Source organism: Falco punctatus (genome assembly GCF_963210335.1).
Source record: "Falco punctatus genome assembly, chromosome: 7".
Lineage (NCBI taxonomy): Eukaryota > Metazoa > Chordata > Aves > Falconiformes > Falconidae > Falco > Falco punctatus.
Window position 1 is genome coordinate 35377628 of NC_137587.1, and position 17293 is coordinate 35394920.

General features: G+C 38.5%; 1 protein-coding gene across 1 annotated transcript in view; it reads left to right on the forward strand.

The window, feature by feature from the left end:
- Window positions 1-16847, forward strand: part of YY1 (YY1 transcription factor) — a 26109-nt gene extending 9262 nt beyond the window's left edge. The window contains exons 2-5 of the mRNA XM_080394625.1: window positions 1296-1458; window positions 10874-10934; window positions 13384-13542; window positions 14672-16847. Coding sequence (XP_080250751.1) covers window positions 1296-1458; window positions 10874-10934; window positions 13384-13542; window positions 14672-14854 — 566 coding nt within the window. The 3' untranslated portion in view covers window positions 14855-16847. The remainder of the gene's footprint in view (window positions 1-1295; window positions 1459-10873; window positions 10935-13383; window positions 13543-14671) is intronic.
- Window positions 16848-17293: the final 446 nt, after the last annotated feature.

The following is a 17293-nucleotide window of genomic DNA, read 5'->3' on the forward strand; positions in this document are numbered from 1 at the left end:
AATGTTGGCTCATTTGTTTTCCACCTTCTGTTTTCCTATCTTTTCTTTTTCTTTTTTTAAACTGTGGAATTGGGGAAATACTATTTCTGTCCTACCACCCTGTATTTTCATTTCTTAAACACTACCTGTAAAATAAAACTTCCTGTTATTTTTGCAGAGCTTCTTGTGTACAAAGTGATTTGCGGAATCTGCTACCCATACGCAGAGTAGAAGTAGCGTCAGGCAAGTTTATTAACATTTAACTGGGTGGTTACAACTGCATATACATACATCCATCTGTTGTCCTAGGTGTATTTGAGAGTGGAAAACAGGATAGGTGCTGCGCCAGTCTTCCTGCTGGTGTGAGCACTGCAATGGGGAACATAAGTGAATGTTCCATCTTCTGTTGTCTTTGTGTCTCTCTGGTTTCTGCTTCTAGCAAGAGGAGAGAGGAAACATTGTGCCTTGGCATATTCTAAGGTCTGAATGTGAGTAGACAGCAGCAGGTCTTCCACCTGATTTCACTGCAGTCCTTGGGGACAAATCCATGGGAGGTGCTCTAGAGCAGGTGAAATAGCAGTATCTTAGCTAGAGGTCAAAGCTCTGAATGGTCCCTGTCTGCTGCTTACATAGAGTGGGAAAGAGCTTAGGCTGGCCTCTGCCACGGAAGGAAGAAGCCCTCTTGGGAGGGAGACATGCTATTTAGGTTTTTTGCTTTCTTTCAGACCTGTCTGCAAGTGTTGAGAAACTTCAATTTTATGGGCAGTTAGTGAAGCCCATTAGCAGTTATTTTGGAATTTCTTGTCCCTCTGTGACACTTCTGTTGGAAGTCAAGGGAGTTTGGAGATTCTGAAGTAGAGATCAGTAGCCCTAACATCTTAGATGAAGTATCTGCCCCTCCGTCAATAGGCTTGCTTTGTTACTGACTGCTGTTGAGAGAGATCCAGTGGGTATGGTGGAGGTTAGTCTTGAAGAGATTAAGGAATTAAATATTTGGGCATTGTTTCAGGAAAAGTGCGTTATCTTTCAAATGCAGCCAACATTCATAGGATCGTTCTAATTATTTTCTTACTTGTTTGTGTTTAAGTAGATAGGCAATTTCTGCTTTTTTTTCCCCACCTGGTGTTCTTTCTGTGTTCTTCTTGCTGTAACTGTATGGATGTTTTTGCTCTTTACAATTGGCATGGAAATCTGGAAGGGCAGTGTATTTTTTGAAGTGTGCAGCAATAGTGAATTTGTACTGAGATGCAGCCTAATAACTTATATGCTGTTTTGATCTTTAGTATGTATTGAATTCAGTATTTTGTGTATTTCAGATGATAAAAAAGATATTGACCATGAAACAGTGGTGGAAGAGCAGATCATTGGAGAGAATTCTCCTCCAGATTACTCGGAGTACATGACAGGGAAGAAACTTCCTCCTGGTGGAATACCTGGCATTGACCTCTCAGACCCCAAACAACTGGCTGAATTTGCTAGGTAAGTAGGAAGAAAGGATCTTTAAATTAAAATGGCTTTCTTTTCACTGGTTTAATTATAAAAACTATTAGGCAAAATAAATGGTGGATGTAGTATGGCTTATTGTTCTATTCAATCATCTTCTAAAACAAGGGTCTTGATTTAGAACAGAGTAGCTGATACTGTGGCACAGTCACTGGATTTTACACTCAACAGTGACTTCTTCAATGACTTCTCATCTTCAATTCCTGTTAAGACAGGACCTAAATAAATTGGTAGACCACATCTTTGACGTGACTACTGTATCTTTCATGTGAGTGGCCTTAGATTCTTCAGCACCAGAGGATCTGATAAGTGAAATGTTGCATTTAGGTTGTTCAGTACAAGAAAGCCAGACTGTAATATTTAGTTTGCAAAGCCCCACTTACTGTTCTTTTTCACTTGCTTCTTACTACTTAAGCTCTAGATCTTGAACTTCTTCATAATGGTGTCATATCTTGCACTTTGAAGTGCCACTGATAATTGCAGTTTCACAATTGGTAACTATATGGCTTGGATTTTCCTCTAGTGAATCAGAATTGTCACTCGTTTACATACCAGTACGTTGATCTGAGTTACAAGGTGACTTTTACTTTCAAATAGAGATGAAGTGACAGAAGCTCTTTTCTGCGGGGGAGTATTGAAAGTGTCGTGTGTCCCTCCCTCGGTAGAGCCTGTGGCTCTGGTACCGAGCGCTCGGGGGCAGCCGGTGGCCACCAGAGGGCAACCGTGAGGCCACCAGAGAGGTCTGCCTCGGCACCTGTGAGCTGGGACGTTACAGTTGCCTTTGCAGCATTTACTTGGTCCAGTTCTTTGTGTGCTACACTCATTTTCATTTTGTTACCAGCTGATAATTCTTCAGGGCTCTGGTGACAATTCTAACACTTGGAGCAGGTGGATGGTCAGATGTTTTTACTCTTACTTTCAGGGTCAGCTAGTACAGTGTACTTTTTTCTTTTTTTTTTTATTGGGGGTGAGAGGAGTGGGTAGGGAGAGTACCACAAAGTTTTTTCAGTAGGTTACTAGATGGCGGGGACTGTTGAGACAAGTTATGGTCTGGCTTCTTGGTTAGGTGGATCTTGGTGTCCAGAGTATGCATCTGCTTTTGTTTCCATTTTTTATTTTTGTGGCTTTTTACAGACTTTTTCTGTTACCGTTCAGTGTGTTTCTGCCAGAGGATTGCCGGCACAGCCTGGTCCCACAACTATTTTCAGTAAAGCCATTGAAGTATAGAATTTGAAGGCCTCTAGTAAGACCATTTTGCAGGGCTTGATCCCTGCTTCAGGCTGTCTGGAAAATATCTGGCTATCTGGAAATTCATAAAAATGCATCATGAACAAAAACAGGGTACTATCTAAAGTGTTGGGTGGCTCTAGCTGTTGATACTGGTGTTCCTTGTTTTATTATTGTTGATCAAAATTACTGTGTTTTCCTCTGAGAACTGCTCAAAGGTTAATACAGTTCTTTGTGAAAGCAAATGTTTAAGTGGTACTCCTGAGTGTACATAGCATTCTAATTATAAAATGTTAGTTGCACATTTCTCATCATGTGCATAGAATGATATTCTCAGTTATTTTAAAACATGCTGAAACCTTTGGTTCTGTTAAGCGTTTAAGTACTGAATAGCTATCTTTTGTTAGGAATTTTAGATAGTTTCCCATAGGGTATTCTTCATGCAAATACTGCAGATTTTTCACCAGATTGGTTTGAATACTTGAAATGGTTGCCAGGATTGGGCTTCTTGCAAAGACCAGATTGCTTCTATCAGATCTATCTGCTTATTTCTTAATATTGTGAAGTGTACTGCATCTTTGGGTTCTAGTTCATTTTCTGTTGAGAAAATAGTGCCAGCTGGCAGTAATTACCACTTTTTCTTATTCATGGTAGAATGTTCTAGGAAGTTCTAGAGCTAGAATTTGTAGCAGGTGATGGAAAGATAGTTATGTGTACAATCTCTTTTCTCTTAATATATTTCTGTACAGTAGATAAAATATATTCTACTCCAGTCATACGACAAATACATGGTGGTAGAGTAAGCACACAGCTTGGGGGGACGTCACCTTTAGCAATATCCCCAAGTTACTCGCAACCTGTGAAGAATTTTTCTGATAGCTTAATTGTACATACGTTGAAAACTTCAAGAATCTTCTGTTTTAAGAAAGGTTTTTTTAATTTCTTGGTCAGAATCGATGACTGTCAAGCTTTTACTCTTGTTTACTCTTGTTTAAAGAGGCAAAAATGAAAAAGAAAACTTGTTAGTTGCATGTTAGATCGTAAGTGATTGTATATAGCTGAGGCTGAAGAATATGGATGTATTGGAATTTGCATATTATTTGTTGAGGTCTTGGTTCTCTTGCAGTGAAGCATGTTGAAGGGACCCCCTTTAGTAATAACAGGAATTCAAACACTGATCTCTACAAACCTATTTTTATATTGATCAGTTGTCTTGTTGATCTAGATTGCTGTGTGCAGTATCACTAGAGACCTTGCATGGCAAACTGGAATTAAAAAACCTGGGTTTATGTACTGGAATTGGGTTTGGAGGTTCTAGGAATATGCTCGGAACATGCTAGAAGAATGTTGTTCCGTGTAAAGTTCTCTGAAAATTTCAAGCATTGCTGGTTGCTGTACAATTCCAAATTTTAAAATTCTCAGTAGCTGTTTTCTGAAAACTGAGCAGCACATGAAATTCAGACTTACTTTTAAAGTTATTACATAGCTTCGCATGCTGTGAGTAAGGTTTTGGATAACAAATTTGTATTTTCTTGACTTGAAAAAAGGATTGTACACAGTCCACGTAGAAGCAAGTATGAACTTGCTAGTAACATTGCATGCTAATTGTAGTTGCTCTCCTGTTTCCGTTAAGTTAACTAGAAGAATCTCACTGTATTTTTGTAGAAATTATATCCTTAAAATGAGGCTAAATTCACTGTTTATAACCATGCAGCTTATTTTGATTAAGAATGCATTGATTCTTAGGAACAAAGTGCTGAAGATCTGAGGTTAAGTTTAAATGGTCAGAGCTTGAATTATAGTGGTAACAGTTCTCATGCAAGGTTCTGGAATTCTGATCATGATTTGGTTAGCGAGAGGTAAGGCAGGGTGGACTTGATGTTTGGAGTCCTCTGTAGCTCTACAGCCCTTGAAAAAAAAAAAAAAAAATTAAAACCAGCAATTCAGCATCCGCAATGAACACCACTGCTGCTCAGTGGCTAGGTGGCATCAGCAGAGCAAGCAGTTATACTGTCTCTTGTGATATAATTGTCTTTCACCACACCACAGTGGTGTTTTTTTTATTTGGTGCACTTGTCATTGAGTCATGTAGCAGGAATCCAGATCCTTTAACTGGAATTCTTACAGTTTTTCCTGGAAAGGCATTTATACTTTCTAGGACTACTTAAAACACTGTGAATAAACAAGCAGTATCAGAACGTTGGCATGTTCAGTAATGCAGAAGTGAATGACCATAAATTATACCCGGCTGGGCAACTTACCACCTTTTACAAATTATTTCATTCTGTTGTAGTACTCTTGAATTTTCTTTAGTATGCTTTAAAAATGCAGTAAAAAAGAAAAGAAATTGTGCATTTCTCTTGGGCAGTCATATCAGAATGTAAAACTGATATTCAAGTTTATCTCAGTCTAGTTGTGAATGATATGCTCAGAGACAAATAAAACCTAATGAATTACCATGTTCCCATCTGATACTTCTGACAGGGACACTGGAAATCCTTTAAAGTGAAATATTAAAATGTTTCATGCAAGTCTAAATTGATTACAAATACTTCTGTAGTTAGCTGTGAAGAAGTCATAACTGCTTGGTAATAAAAGCTGGGGGAAGTAACAGACTTTTTTCTAGTTGGTGCATATGGCAAATTCCCTCAAACAAAACCACTGAAAATAATATTCCTGATAGCCCTCTCCCTCCCTCTTAATCTCCAGATGGATACATGACTGAACTGGCTAAAAGATAGTAGAATACAGACATCAGTAAAACTAAGAAATAACGGCGGAATATGCTGTACCTGGGAAATAGGCACAGTAATGGGTCATAGTGGTAAAAACTTCACTCTCCGTGGCTTTATCTTCTGCTCTACTTAGTGCCTTTTCTGAAGGAGAGCTGTTGTGAGGACTGCCCTTCATTTTGATCTGCTTTCCAAAACTGATAGGAAACAAAAGAGAGGAAACTGCCTTAGAGTTTGAAACTGGACACCCTTCTTAAAAGTGACAAAGCATTCTGGTCACCTAGATTTATGACTTTGGCCTCTTAATAAGGTGTACGCTTTTGTATTGGTTTTGTTCTTGTTACAGAGAAGCTTAAAGGGTAGTAAACTGACAATTTCTTTACCCAAAGTGTTCTGGGAGTGGGGTGAAGTGGATCTCTTGCTCTATGCTACACTGCAAAGGTCACTCTCCCTTGTTTACACATATGATGTTCTTCATAACTGGAACAATATTAGTAATTATTTTTGCCAGAATCTTGGAGTGAAAGAGAATTTTTTGTGACATTTTTCTGCCTGTGACCGAAGCATGGTAAGAGACCTGCTGTGGGCTCTTTGGTTATAGATTCATTCCTAGGACACCTTGCGCCACTCCTCCTTTGTCTATTTATCCAAAAGCCAGTCTAGCCAGTTTCGGGAGTTCTTCAGCACAAATGAATTCTTGCAGCAGCATAGGGCCATGGCGGTCATGTTATTTCTGCCTCAGCAGGACAGTACAAGGGGAATGGTAGAATGAGGGAACAGATCAGAAGTGGCAGTGACACTGCTGCTAAGAGAATAATTCTCTTCTCTTCTAGCTGTTCTTAGGGATGGGGTTATCGGCACAGGTGAATATTGCTGCCGGTCCTCTAACATTTGTCAAAGGAGTTGTCTGAGAGAGAGTGATGATCTTTAGGTTAGTTTTCTGTACGGAGGGAGAAGAAAGAATATGAGAACACATAACTTTACCAGAAGCAAAAAATGGAGATGATGGAACAAGGGGAGAATTCTGTACTGTTACTTACTTTTTGACTTAAGGATTTCCTTTATTCCTAGCCTTAATACTGTTTCTGTGGCTAACTTTTAAAATAGATTCTATCTACAAGGCAGTTGTGGAAATTGACAGAGGTTTGCTGTGGGGATCGGTTCCGTCAGGGTATGTTCAGTTCTGCTGGGTAAATATTATCTTGTTACTTTCTCATGTTGCACAGTGACAGAGTTGCTTTCTTTGAGGAACTGAGTGCTTTAATAACCTGTGATTTCACTTGGTCGTCTTTATGCAGGAGCTCATTCTGTGAACCTATTGGGGTGCACACCTTCCTGCTCTCTGCTGTCCCCCATTCCCTCCCTCCTCCTCAGTATAAGTTAATAGACTTGGCCTTTAATTGCAGTGTCCAAGTGCCTTGATCCAAAAGGTACAATCATTAGTTTTTCACAGTTAGCTAGTCTGTAGTTGCTGCTACTAGGTATGGCCTGTATAAACTCACTGCAGAAATGAAAATTCTGGTCTTGCCATGTAAATTGACTTTCTGCAAAGGCAGCTGTTTCAAAAGTCCCACCCAGGTATTAATGTTGTGTCTGTAGTTGTTTTAAATAGTGGTATGTGTTCGAGTTCTGTTTTTGATTAATGTTTCAGGCTAAGAAAACTTGGATGGAGCTGGTAGAGATGCTCTACTGGGTGGGAGCCAAAAGTCTAACTGCTAGCAAGAGCTACCTGCAACAGTGTAATTAAGATCAACAGCCCAGGTTCTAGGCTGGTGTCCTTTTGCAGAAAGTTAATTTTAAAGTAAGACCAAAGTCTTTTTTCTAACACATTTGAATATGTCTTTTAAATTCTTTGAGTGGTTGTCCATATGGATTCCACAGCCTTGTGGGCAACGTGACATTTTTGACAAAATGATCTGTCATAGTTGTGCCTGTGGTATTTGTGCCCTCTTGCCTTTTAATCCAAGTGTATGAATGGCCCAGCAGCTTCTTGCTGTCAGTGGCACTGAAATACAACCTGGACACTGTTTGCTGCCTCTTCCTGTTGAAGTGTCTGCTTCTGTTTTGTTGAATAGCTTGGTTGCCTGTGGAATCCTGTGCTTATACACAGTATTTTTCCACATTTTAAGCTTAAGTTGCCCACTTACCATATTTCCAGGAGAAATGAAAAGATTTAAGATCTGCCCCTTTATTAGCTAAACCTTGTCATTTTGTAGTCAGTAGGGACTAAATGTTTGTACGTTGAAGTATACTGCTGGGCTGATACTCTTCATTTTAGAAACAAAGCTTGAAAATTAGTCAGCTTATTCCAGAATGGACTCTTATGATGTTACGTGCCTGCTCAGACACTGAACTGAAAAATGTAAGGTGTATGTTGAAGTTCCAGTCTGCCCCATGTCTGACCTTCCAGTTCAGCTGCAATTGATTACTCAAGCTTGCTGACTGCACTGATGCAGAAGCTTCCAGGGTGTTTTCCCCCTCACTTTACTTCAGCAGCCTGTTACAAATGACACTGTTGCAGCATTTGTTTCTGAAAGATTGACTTGATACCGGAGGCAAGACATAAGAGTTACAAATAGGATTTAACACCATGATCAGTGGGAGCTTAAGCCAAGTGTGAAAAATGCAGGTGCTGCCCACTAAAGCAGTTTATCACATCCCTTGTTAATGATTCCTTTTTTGTCTAATCTAGCCCTTTACAGGTGGTCTTTTAAGACTTCAAAACAATAGTGGTTTTACTCATTCTTGTGATGTCATGAACACAGATCTTGGGCCTAGGAGTTTTTTGCTTTGTTTTTGGGGGCTGAGCGAATGGCTCAGCCAACATTTAACAAGGTGTTAGAGTTAGAAGTAAAGGAGGTGATTTTGGCACCAGCTTTGTCCCCTAAGGTTGTTTGTTCTCTAATGGTGTTGAACTGTCACGCAATGTTCCCTCCACCCTTGTCAAAGCATTCTTCTGTGTCCGCTTTGGCATAACACACTCATTTCTATGCCTTTTCCTTTTGTAAAAATCGTAGAGACTTAATAAGGAGAATCCATGCAAAGGTAGTTGAAAGCTTTCTGTAGGGGTACTGTAAGAAAGCTTTCTGTGTGTTTTCCTATAGCCTCGCTACCGCTAATACCTGTCGGTCTAGAACCTCACTGGAGAGTATAGTCAGTCATTTAATCCCAGTCACTTGTTTGGCTTTTGGTACTTTACTGAAGGAGGCTCATAAACAAAACAGCATAATCGTTCTGTATTCTAATTGGATTATAAAATTAAATCTAATCAATAAGGTCATCTGAGTTGCTCTGTAATCTTGGAAAAAGGAAGATTATCAGTAAGATTAAGATAATAAAGTGGCTGGTCTACAGGAACAGATAGTTTGCTGTGTTCAGGATGTTTCTGCCCTTAAATTGTTGAAATGTTCAGATACGCTGCTGGTGATGGTGCAAGAGGAGCTTTGTCAATACAAATACCTCACACCCATCTTCTAGGAGCTTTTAGTATCTGGCAATATATATTGGATATGATACTCTTTAGCTTCCATCTTTTTGTCACATCTGTATTTTTAATCTTGCATGAGACTGCAGTGCTCCTCGGTTAGCACTGTATGTATTCAGTGTAGTCTAGAGATGCTAAGCCAGGAGTTTCCTAAGTGTCCACTTAGAGAAGAGAACAAATACACCCTCTAAATCCTTGGGATTTAGTATTTTGTCTGTGAAGTGGCTGTCAAGTGCTTTAGTCAGTTACTGATCACTTGAACTGTGCTACATCTGCAGTACTGAGAAGAGTCAGATTGAGGGACAAATGGTAGCCCACAGAGCCACAGGAGACTTCTCCATCGCATATGATTGCACTGGTGTTTGTAAGGAGGTTTTCCTGGATACAGTTCTCAGGACTTCTGAGGGAGGTTTTTCACTGCTCTTGCCTTAATTCAGCCTCACAGGGCCTTCCGGTGCTGTCCACTCACCTGTCCACATGAAGGAGGCAGGTGAAACAGCATATTTCAGCCATATGCATAGGAATGTGACAGTACCAAAGATGACTGGACCCTGCTTGCAAAGAAACAAAAGTTTATGTGGTCAAATTGGAGGGATTTTAGCTTATTTTTCCTGTAGCTCTTGGGAATTACTTTGAACATTTAGAAGTTGCTGTTTAGCTGGTCTGAGATCAATTATTAAAAATGCAGGTACGCGCTAATGGAAAATCTCGTCTCCCAGCCCTGTTCTTCCATATCAGTTTCCAGGAACTGAACTCATGGAGATTAAAGCTGCCTTGGATAACAACAGACACGCTCTCCTTCATAATGTTAAGAACAGTGGTTCTGATAAATCTGATTCTTCTGTTAAATTCAAGCCACTCACCTCTGTTTAACTGAGACTAGAGAGTACACCAGAAAACCTTTCGTTTAATTTACAGATGAGATATGTAGCTACCTTGTCATGCACAACTATCTCAGTGCTGTATTGCCAGGTAAAGTCATTCAGGAATTCATTACTTACCTAAGTGAATCTCCAGCTGTATGAGATGCATTTATTTGCATCTACCTACCTCCACCATAAGGTGAAGATAAGCCATTTTTTTTGAAGACATCACTACAGGTTTAAGAAAAAAAGATGGATTAAAGTGCACTTCACTTCCCTGGAGTAGTGTCTGCACAGCTGACTCTTGACATTCAGACAGGTGGTTGTTGAGGCAGGACTGTTATTAACATTGTTTCCTACAGGGAGTCTTAGTGTATTTGAAACACCTAACATGCAAACAATAGTTTGCTGGCCTCAATATGTTGTCAGTGGAGGCTAATGGCACCTTATAAAGTAGTGCTGAAGATCTGTGCTAGTGACCAAGAGTAAATAGATGATTGCTTGTCAGTTGCCATGAGTGGAATTCATGTGTACAGTAGCTCAGAGTAAGAATTAATTGCAGTTTCTGTGGTTATAACACATCTACATTGTCTGAGTAGATTCCACAACTTGCCTGCCTTCCCTGCTTCTGTGGAGCTTTCTTCTGAAGTCTTGTGTAGTGAAAATACTGAAGAATGATGGAAGCTACTCGGTCCTTCATGTCTTGGTTCAGAGATGGAGAGGAGGTGAAGATAAATAGGCCACATGGGTACTGGCACAATAAAAAAAGGAGTGTTCAAGCAAACCCTCCTAATGACAATAAGTATGTCAGGAAAAAAAAAAAAAAACACCTCTATGTCCACATATTCAAAGGACTTAGGAAGGTAATATTAAATGTCTTATTCTGTATTTGAGAGGTCCTTCTGGAAAAGCTGAACTTCCCAATGCCAAATGATACTGTTAATATTGTGAAAGTTTTGAAAATATTAAGCTAAGTACTACTGATGCACGTAATACTATGAAATAAATGTATGCATTATGAAGGCAGTTACAGGAGAAAAACTATCTGCTAATGTTTGTCTACTAATTTTTTTTTTCTCTTTAAGAATGAAACCAAGAAAAATTAAAGAAGATGATGCTCCACGAACGATAGCTTGTCCTCACAAAGTAAGTGAAGTGCTCAGCTTCTGAGTAGGTAGTAATTTGTAGACAAGTATTTTGTATTGCTGTTTTCTTTTGAGAATGAATAACTAAAGTATCTTACTGTTAATAGACTACACTCAGTTAACTGTATTTTAGTAGTTATTCTTTAGAGGCTTCCTTAAAAACCTTTCACTGAATAATATATTATTCCCATTCCTTGTCTTAAGGTTAGTGCATCCCTAATCTTCTGGTAACCATGATGCACAGTCCCTAACATGCTGGTTTTACTGTTGTGATTTCCTGCCACCCAAGAATACATACTTGAAAGAATATTCTGAAAGCTGTTCAAAGTACGTTCCTAAGATCTATATATCCTCTGCTTGGAAACTATGACAGATTTGGAGTCTAGATCAGGAATCAGCAATTTGTGGTGCAGATGCCAAGGTCAGCATTATTGGAAGACTTTGAATTACATTCCACAGAGCTGGAAGGTGCATCACCTTGAAAGAGAGAGGGAGGCATCTTGGAGATACAATTCTGACCCACTGGTAGCGGGGAAGCCTCTGTCTTGAATAAATGTTGCCAGTCACCTAGACTGGTAGCATCTAGCTTTACTGCATTGTCCAGCTTTTGTAGAGCTGACTTAATCTGTAATGAAAAAAAGACAAATACAATCTTGCTGACTTCTGGTCTAGATAAGTATGAGCCTAAGCAAATAATCAGGGCAGATAGCTAATGGTACACATTAGAGAGCATGAATAGAAGGCTTCTTTCTGATAGCCATAGTCTTAAGGAATTTGCTGGATCCTTCTTTGTGCTTATATTGATTTCAAATTCTTCACATTCTACAAGTGTCATGTTTTTATTGTGGTATAGTGTGTGGAGATACAGGAACAGTTACTCCTTACAGTACCGAGGAATGCTGCCTTCATTTCTTTCATTTACTTTTTCATAGCCTCAATTTCATCTGAACAGGAGAGTAAAAAGAATGTTCTCTCCTTCCACTTTCTCTCTACTAGTGTTTCTAGGCTTTGTGCATTTATGACTGCAGTTTAAAAAAGAAAAATATTGTAGAAGATGTAGCTGCTCCTCTTGGGTAAGCAGGGACTTTGAAATAAATGCAAAAAAACTGGATAGTATGTTATTTTGGTGCTGCTTTGCCCCACGCAGTTCTGTTATGTGCAGTGAAGGGTGGCATACTACTTCTTAAATTAGACAAAGACATTCTAGTGCCTGAGAGAGAGCTTTTCCTGAAAGTGGTATTTCTATCTTTTTTTTTTTTTTTTTTTTTTAAGGAATAAGGCGTATTTAAATGTGATTAATAGTTCTGAAAAAATTGATTTCTGAAGAGGAAGCCTGCAGAATTTAAGATTAGCAATTTAATGTTCCTTTAGATTCTGTTGTCAAATTTTATGCCCCCTAACACAGTGATGTTGGTAGACTAGTATTATGTAGGTTGAAACAGCATCACTTGGAGTACGGATAGAATTTACAGTTGTTACTAGGATTTTATGAGGGATTTGGAACCTTGAGGAAGACATTTCTAGAACATGATAGATGTCTATTGATTGTCACTAAAAGGTGAAAAAAGGTATAGAAAGATTAGGTAAAGAGAGACCCAGGTCACTGCTGGCTTAAGTGTGCTCTGGAATCATCATCTTCTGATGCTCTACCTGAGTTAATATGAGTATCTTTTGGTTTTAGGTTGAGTTGGCAGTAACTTGGAGATTCTCCCACCTGAAGTTGCCCAATATCATTTTGTAGGTTTAAGCTGTAGAAAGAGGGGCAATCTGTATCTCAAGGTGGTAGTGATCAACTTGCTGCTGCCCGTTTGGATGAGGTAGTTTCTGTAAGCTGTTACAATGCTGGAAACACTCTTGCTCCGTTTCTCCTCAGGAATGAGGAGGACAGAGAAGGAAGAGGACAGAGTGTTGGGAAATGGAGTGGTACACACACAGATTGGTACTAGAGAATAATCTGTGGTATATTAGAGTCTATGTCATATGTTGCAGTACTGTAGTACTCAGAATATAGCATAATGAAGAATATCACATAGGTATCCATGAGCTGTCATTCTGTCTTTTGTTTGTTTTTTCTCCCCCTGAAACTGTAAGTGCTTTTGTTCGGTTTATTCATTTGCTTCTATCAGAGCTGCATCTTCTCCATGAGACTGTCCTGTTGTTCATTTGACTGCGTACAGTTCATAATACTGAGGAGAGGGTTTGGGGTTTTTTTGTTTGGGATTGTTTGAGTTTTTTGTTAGGTTTGGGGTTTTTGTCAGCTTTTTGAATGATTAGTTTTCTTGGTATTGCTTTTTTAAAATAAACGTAATTAGGGGTCTCCTTTTCAGGGCCAACTTTTAAGAAAGTATTCAGGATATAAAAGCATTTTAAATGCTTGTACTGTAGCAGATAAAACATCTCTTTATCAGAACTAGCTTGTCTACTAACTGAGTTTCACTGTTCTTTTTAAGGGCTGCACAAAGATGTTCAGGGACAACTCTGCCATGAGGAAGCATCTGCACACTCATGGCCCTCGAGTACACGTATGTGCAGAATGTGGCAAGGCCTTCGTGGAGAGCTCGAAACTAAAGCGACATCAGCTAGTTCATACTGGAGAGAAACCATTTCAGGTATTGTTAACCTCCAGACCTAAGTGCCACAATTGATTTGGTGAACATCTGTAGACTGTAATTGTAACCTAGTTTCCAATCGACTTCAGGGATGCTGTGTTTTTTCTAAAATCGGATGAGGTACTGAATCATCACTTTAACAGCTGGAAGTCCCCTTAAGCTAATTAGGCTGTCATTTAACTATTTCCATGGGCTTCTGTTAGAAATTAGCGAATTGTATATACATGGGAAGATACCTTCCAAAATGTGTGATGTAAAGTTAACCGCTTTAAAAGTGAAGTCTGCAGTTACTACTGAATGAGGAACATGTCTCTTTCTCCTCATCATCTTTTCAGTTTAGCACACTTGTGGACAGCTGAGACTTGGGGCTGGTTGCTAATTGACTCATGATACTAATTTTCCATAGCGGATATTAATCAGCTTTCACCAAAATGATGGTAGTCACTGAATCGCTTTCTATTCATATAAAGTCACGTGAGCTTCTGCCACAGAGGTCCCCTGCCTACTTTCTATGATGCTCCTTATAAATCTTTACAGGTATTCATAGTCTTGAGCATATCTGTGTTCTCCAGTACACATTTAAGATATGTTACTCTTTTGTAGATTTATTTTTAAATAAATTATTTCAGCAATTTGATTTGCGCTCCTCAGGCACTTGCTTGGATGTGTATGCTGGATCTGCTGTATGCTTAATAGAAGTATTTATTGCTAAACATGCTGCCCTTTTGTATTCCAAGCCCATCTTAAGTGTAAAGCTGGTAGAAGAGGCAAATCTTGGCAAATTATCACTGTAAACGGGAAATTCAGATGTGAAACATTGTTTCTGCTTTCTAGTACAGCATAGTAAAATACTGTTTCATGTGTAGAGAAGGTGTTTTTAGTGAAAGCAATCACTTGCAAGCTGGATGTTGTTTCCCTCTTTGAAAACATACATACTACTGTGGTAAAACAAACAACCTGAAGTATGTATTCTCTTTTTTTAATGCAGTTTACAAATGATGCCCACAGCTTCACCTATAATAATCTTCAGCATCTAGGTTCATGTTTGTACAGTCTATTTAAAGAAAGTTGTTCTAGTCAATGAGTACTGTTTTGTTAGCTAATGGAGTATGTCTTTTCCTTTCAACAGTGTACATTTGAAGGATGTGGAAAGCGTTTTTCACTGGACTTCAATTTACGCACACATGTGCGAATTCATACTGGCGACAGGCCCTATGTTTGCCCATTTGATGGCTGCAATAAGAAGTTTGCGCAATCAACTAACCTGAAATCTCACATCTTAACACATGCTAAGGCCAAAAACAACCAGTGAAAGTTGGAGGAGAAAGTTCTTGAACTCAAAGCATCTTACAGGAGTATGAGTTGGAAATAAATATGCCTCCCCTTTGTATATTGTTTCTAGGAAAGAATTTTAAAAAAAGAACCCTACAAACCTAAAGGACGTGTTTTGATAAGTAGTAAATAAAAAGCAAAAAAACCACAAAAAAAACTTTAAGGTGACGTTGCTAAGATGCTCTACCTTGCTCTGTAATCCCGTTTCAAGAACACGGTGTTTTGTAAAGTGTGGCCCCAACCGGAGGGGTCATTTCATGAACTTGCATCAAAAAAGACAATTCTTTATACAACAGTGCTAAAATTGGACTTCTTTTCACATTCTTATAAATATGAAGCTCACCTGTTGCTTACAATTTTTTTAATTTTGTATTCCAAGTGTGCATATTGTACACTTTTTGGGGATATGCGTAGTAATGCTATGTGTGATTTTCTGGAGGTTGGTAACTTTGCTTGCGGTAGATTTTCTTTAAAAGAATGGGCAGTTACATGCATACTTCAAAAGTATTTTCCTGTAAAGAAAAAAGTTATATAGGTTTTGTTTGCTATCTTAATTTTGGTTGTATTCTTTGATGTTAACACATTTTGTATAATTGTATCGTATAGCTGTAATGAAATCATGTAGTATCAAATATTAGATGTGATTTAATAGTGTTAATCAATTTAAACCCATTTTAGTCACTTTTTTTGGAGAAATACTGCCAGATGCTGATGTTCAGTGTAATTTCTTCGCCTGTTCAGTTACGGAAAGTGGTGCTCAGTTGTAGAATGTATTGTACAGGCACTGACCTTTTATTAACACCTGATAATATGTACACCCCGTGTAATAGAAAGGGCAACAATAAAACAGTGGTCCTAAAGAAAGAATATGGCAGAAAATTATCTGTAAGCACAGTCTATTTTCTTTTGTTGTCCAGAGCAGTCCTAGTTCCTCTTGACCTCCCAGAAACTGGAAGTTAAATAAACTCAAGTTTCCTGTACTTTGCATTCAATTACAATGATTTGTAATGAAATTACATCATGCCAAGTCGGGTGGTATACCCACACGGAATTGCTGACTGTAATTCTGGCTTTGGGTGACCTAGACTTCCATTAACTGGAATGGTGTATTTGGACACTTGGCAGTGTAATGGAGAGTTTTCAGTGTGCCTGGACAGCAGCTAGGTAAAACAGTAAATAACCAAATGGGCACTTCTGTTTAGTCAGGTAAGGAATCTTGGAGGTTTAAATACGGTAACAGTAGGAAGTGGGGCAACAGTAGGGTTTGAGTGGTCATACCAGAAAAAAAGAAAACTGTCTTTTTCTTTTGGCTGTCTTGTTTGACTGAGTATAAGGATGAACATTTTTAGAACCTCATTGGACACCTTTTACTTCAAAACAGCAACTCAGAGTTCTAAGAAAACTTGATGGAGTTTTGATGGTCTTAACTAAAAGTAGTTACTACTCATTTGTTCAAGTGTTCAAAGTAAGAAATTTGCGGATACTATAGTAAAATGTTACAGATAATAAATACATGAATATGCACAGAAATGCATAAGTATTATTTTTGGAGGGATGTGACATTTTTAATATAGCAAAAACTGTTGTCAGTCTTTTTCTGAATCCTGTTCTTACAAGGTTCATCAAATTTTTCATTGCTAATACCATAAAACTTACTTTTGAGTCCAGTTTTGGTGGTAGTGGAAACAACATTGGTAATTAAAAAAATACACTTAAGAAGAAGGGTATTTTCTTCTGTACATAAGTTAATCTGAACACTGCAGCTCTAGTCTGAGGTTATTAGGGGCAGAAGGAAAGATGGGGCATTTAATTGTAAAGTATGCATTAGAATTTTGGCAGTATTTTTTTTATATAAGCAGTTCTTGAACAGGACAATATACTGAAACTTGTATAGTTAAATTAAATTCTGTATACAGTTAAATTAGTGTCTATTCTTTTTGGAAGGAAATAAAATCAGTTCAGTCTAGTTCTAATTGACCTTACATTATTTATTTTTTTTTGTCGTCTTAAACTGGTGTTTAAATATGATGGTGTTAGGCTTGCGCAGAAGTTTGCTTTCCTGTGTCATAAAGTGGTACCCATTTTATTGAATTGCAAGGTAAAGAGATTCATTGATGGTGTCAGTACTTCACCCCTGAACATACCTTTGAGACTAAATTATTTATGACTTGAGCATTAACTGGGAACTGGAGCTTGTATTGCCCCTAGTTACATTGCGACTGGTAACAGAGATCTGAAAAATCTTCATCTAGGTCTCAAATCAGTAGCATTCGATACACTCCTGAGTGTAAGTAGCAACACTTACTAGCATGAAAGATCTTGCTTTGTAACTAGTTAATTGGGTACAAATAAATGCTTGCATTGAGCAGCTTCTGTAAGTTATTTAAGCTTTTAAAGTGTAATTGGCACATCTTGTTCT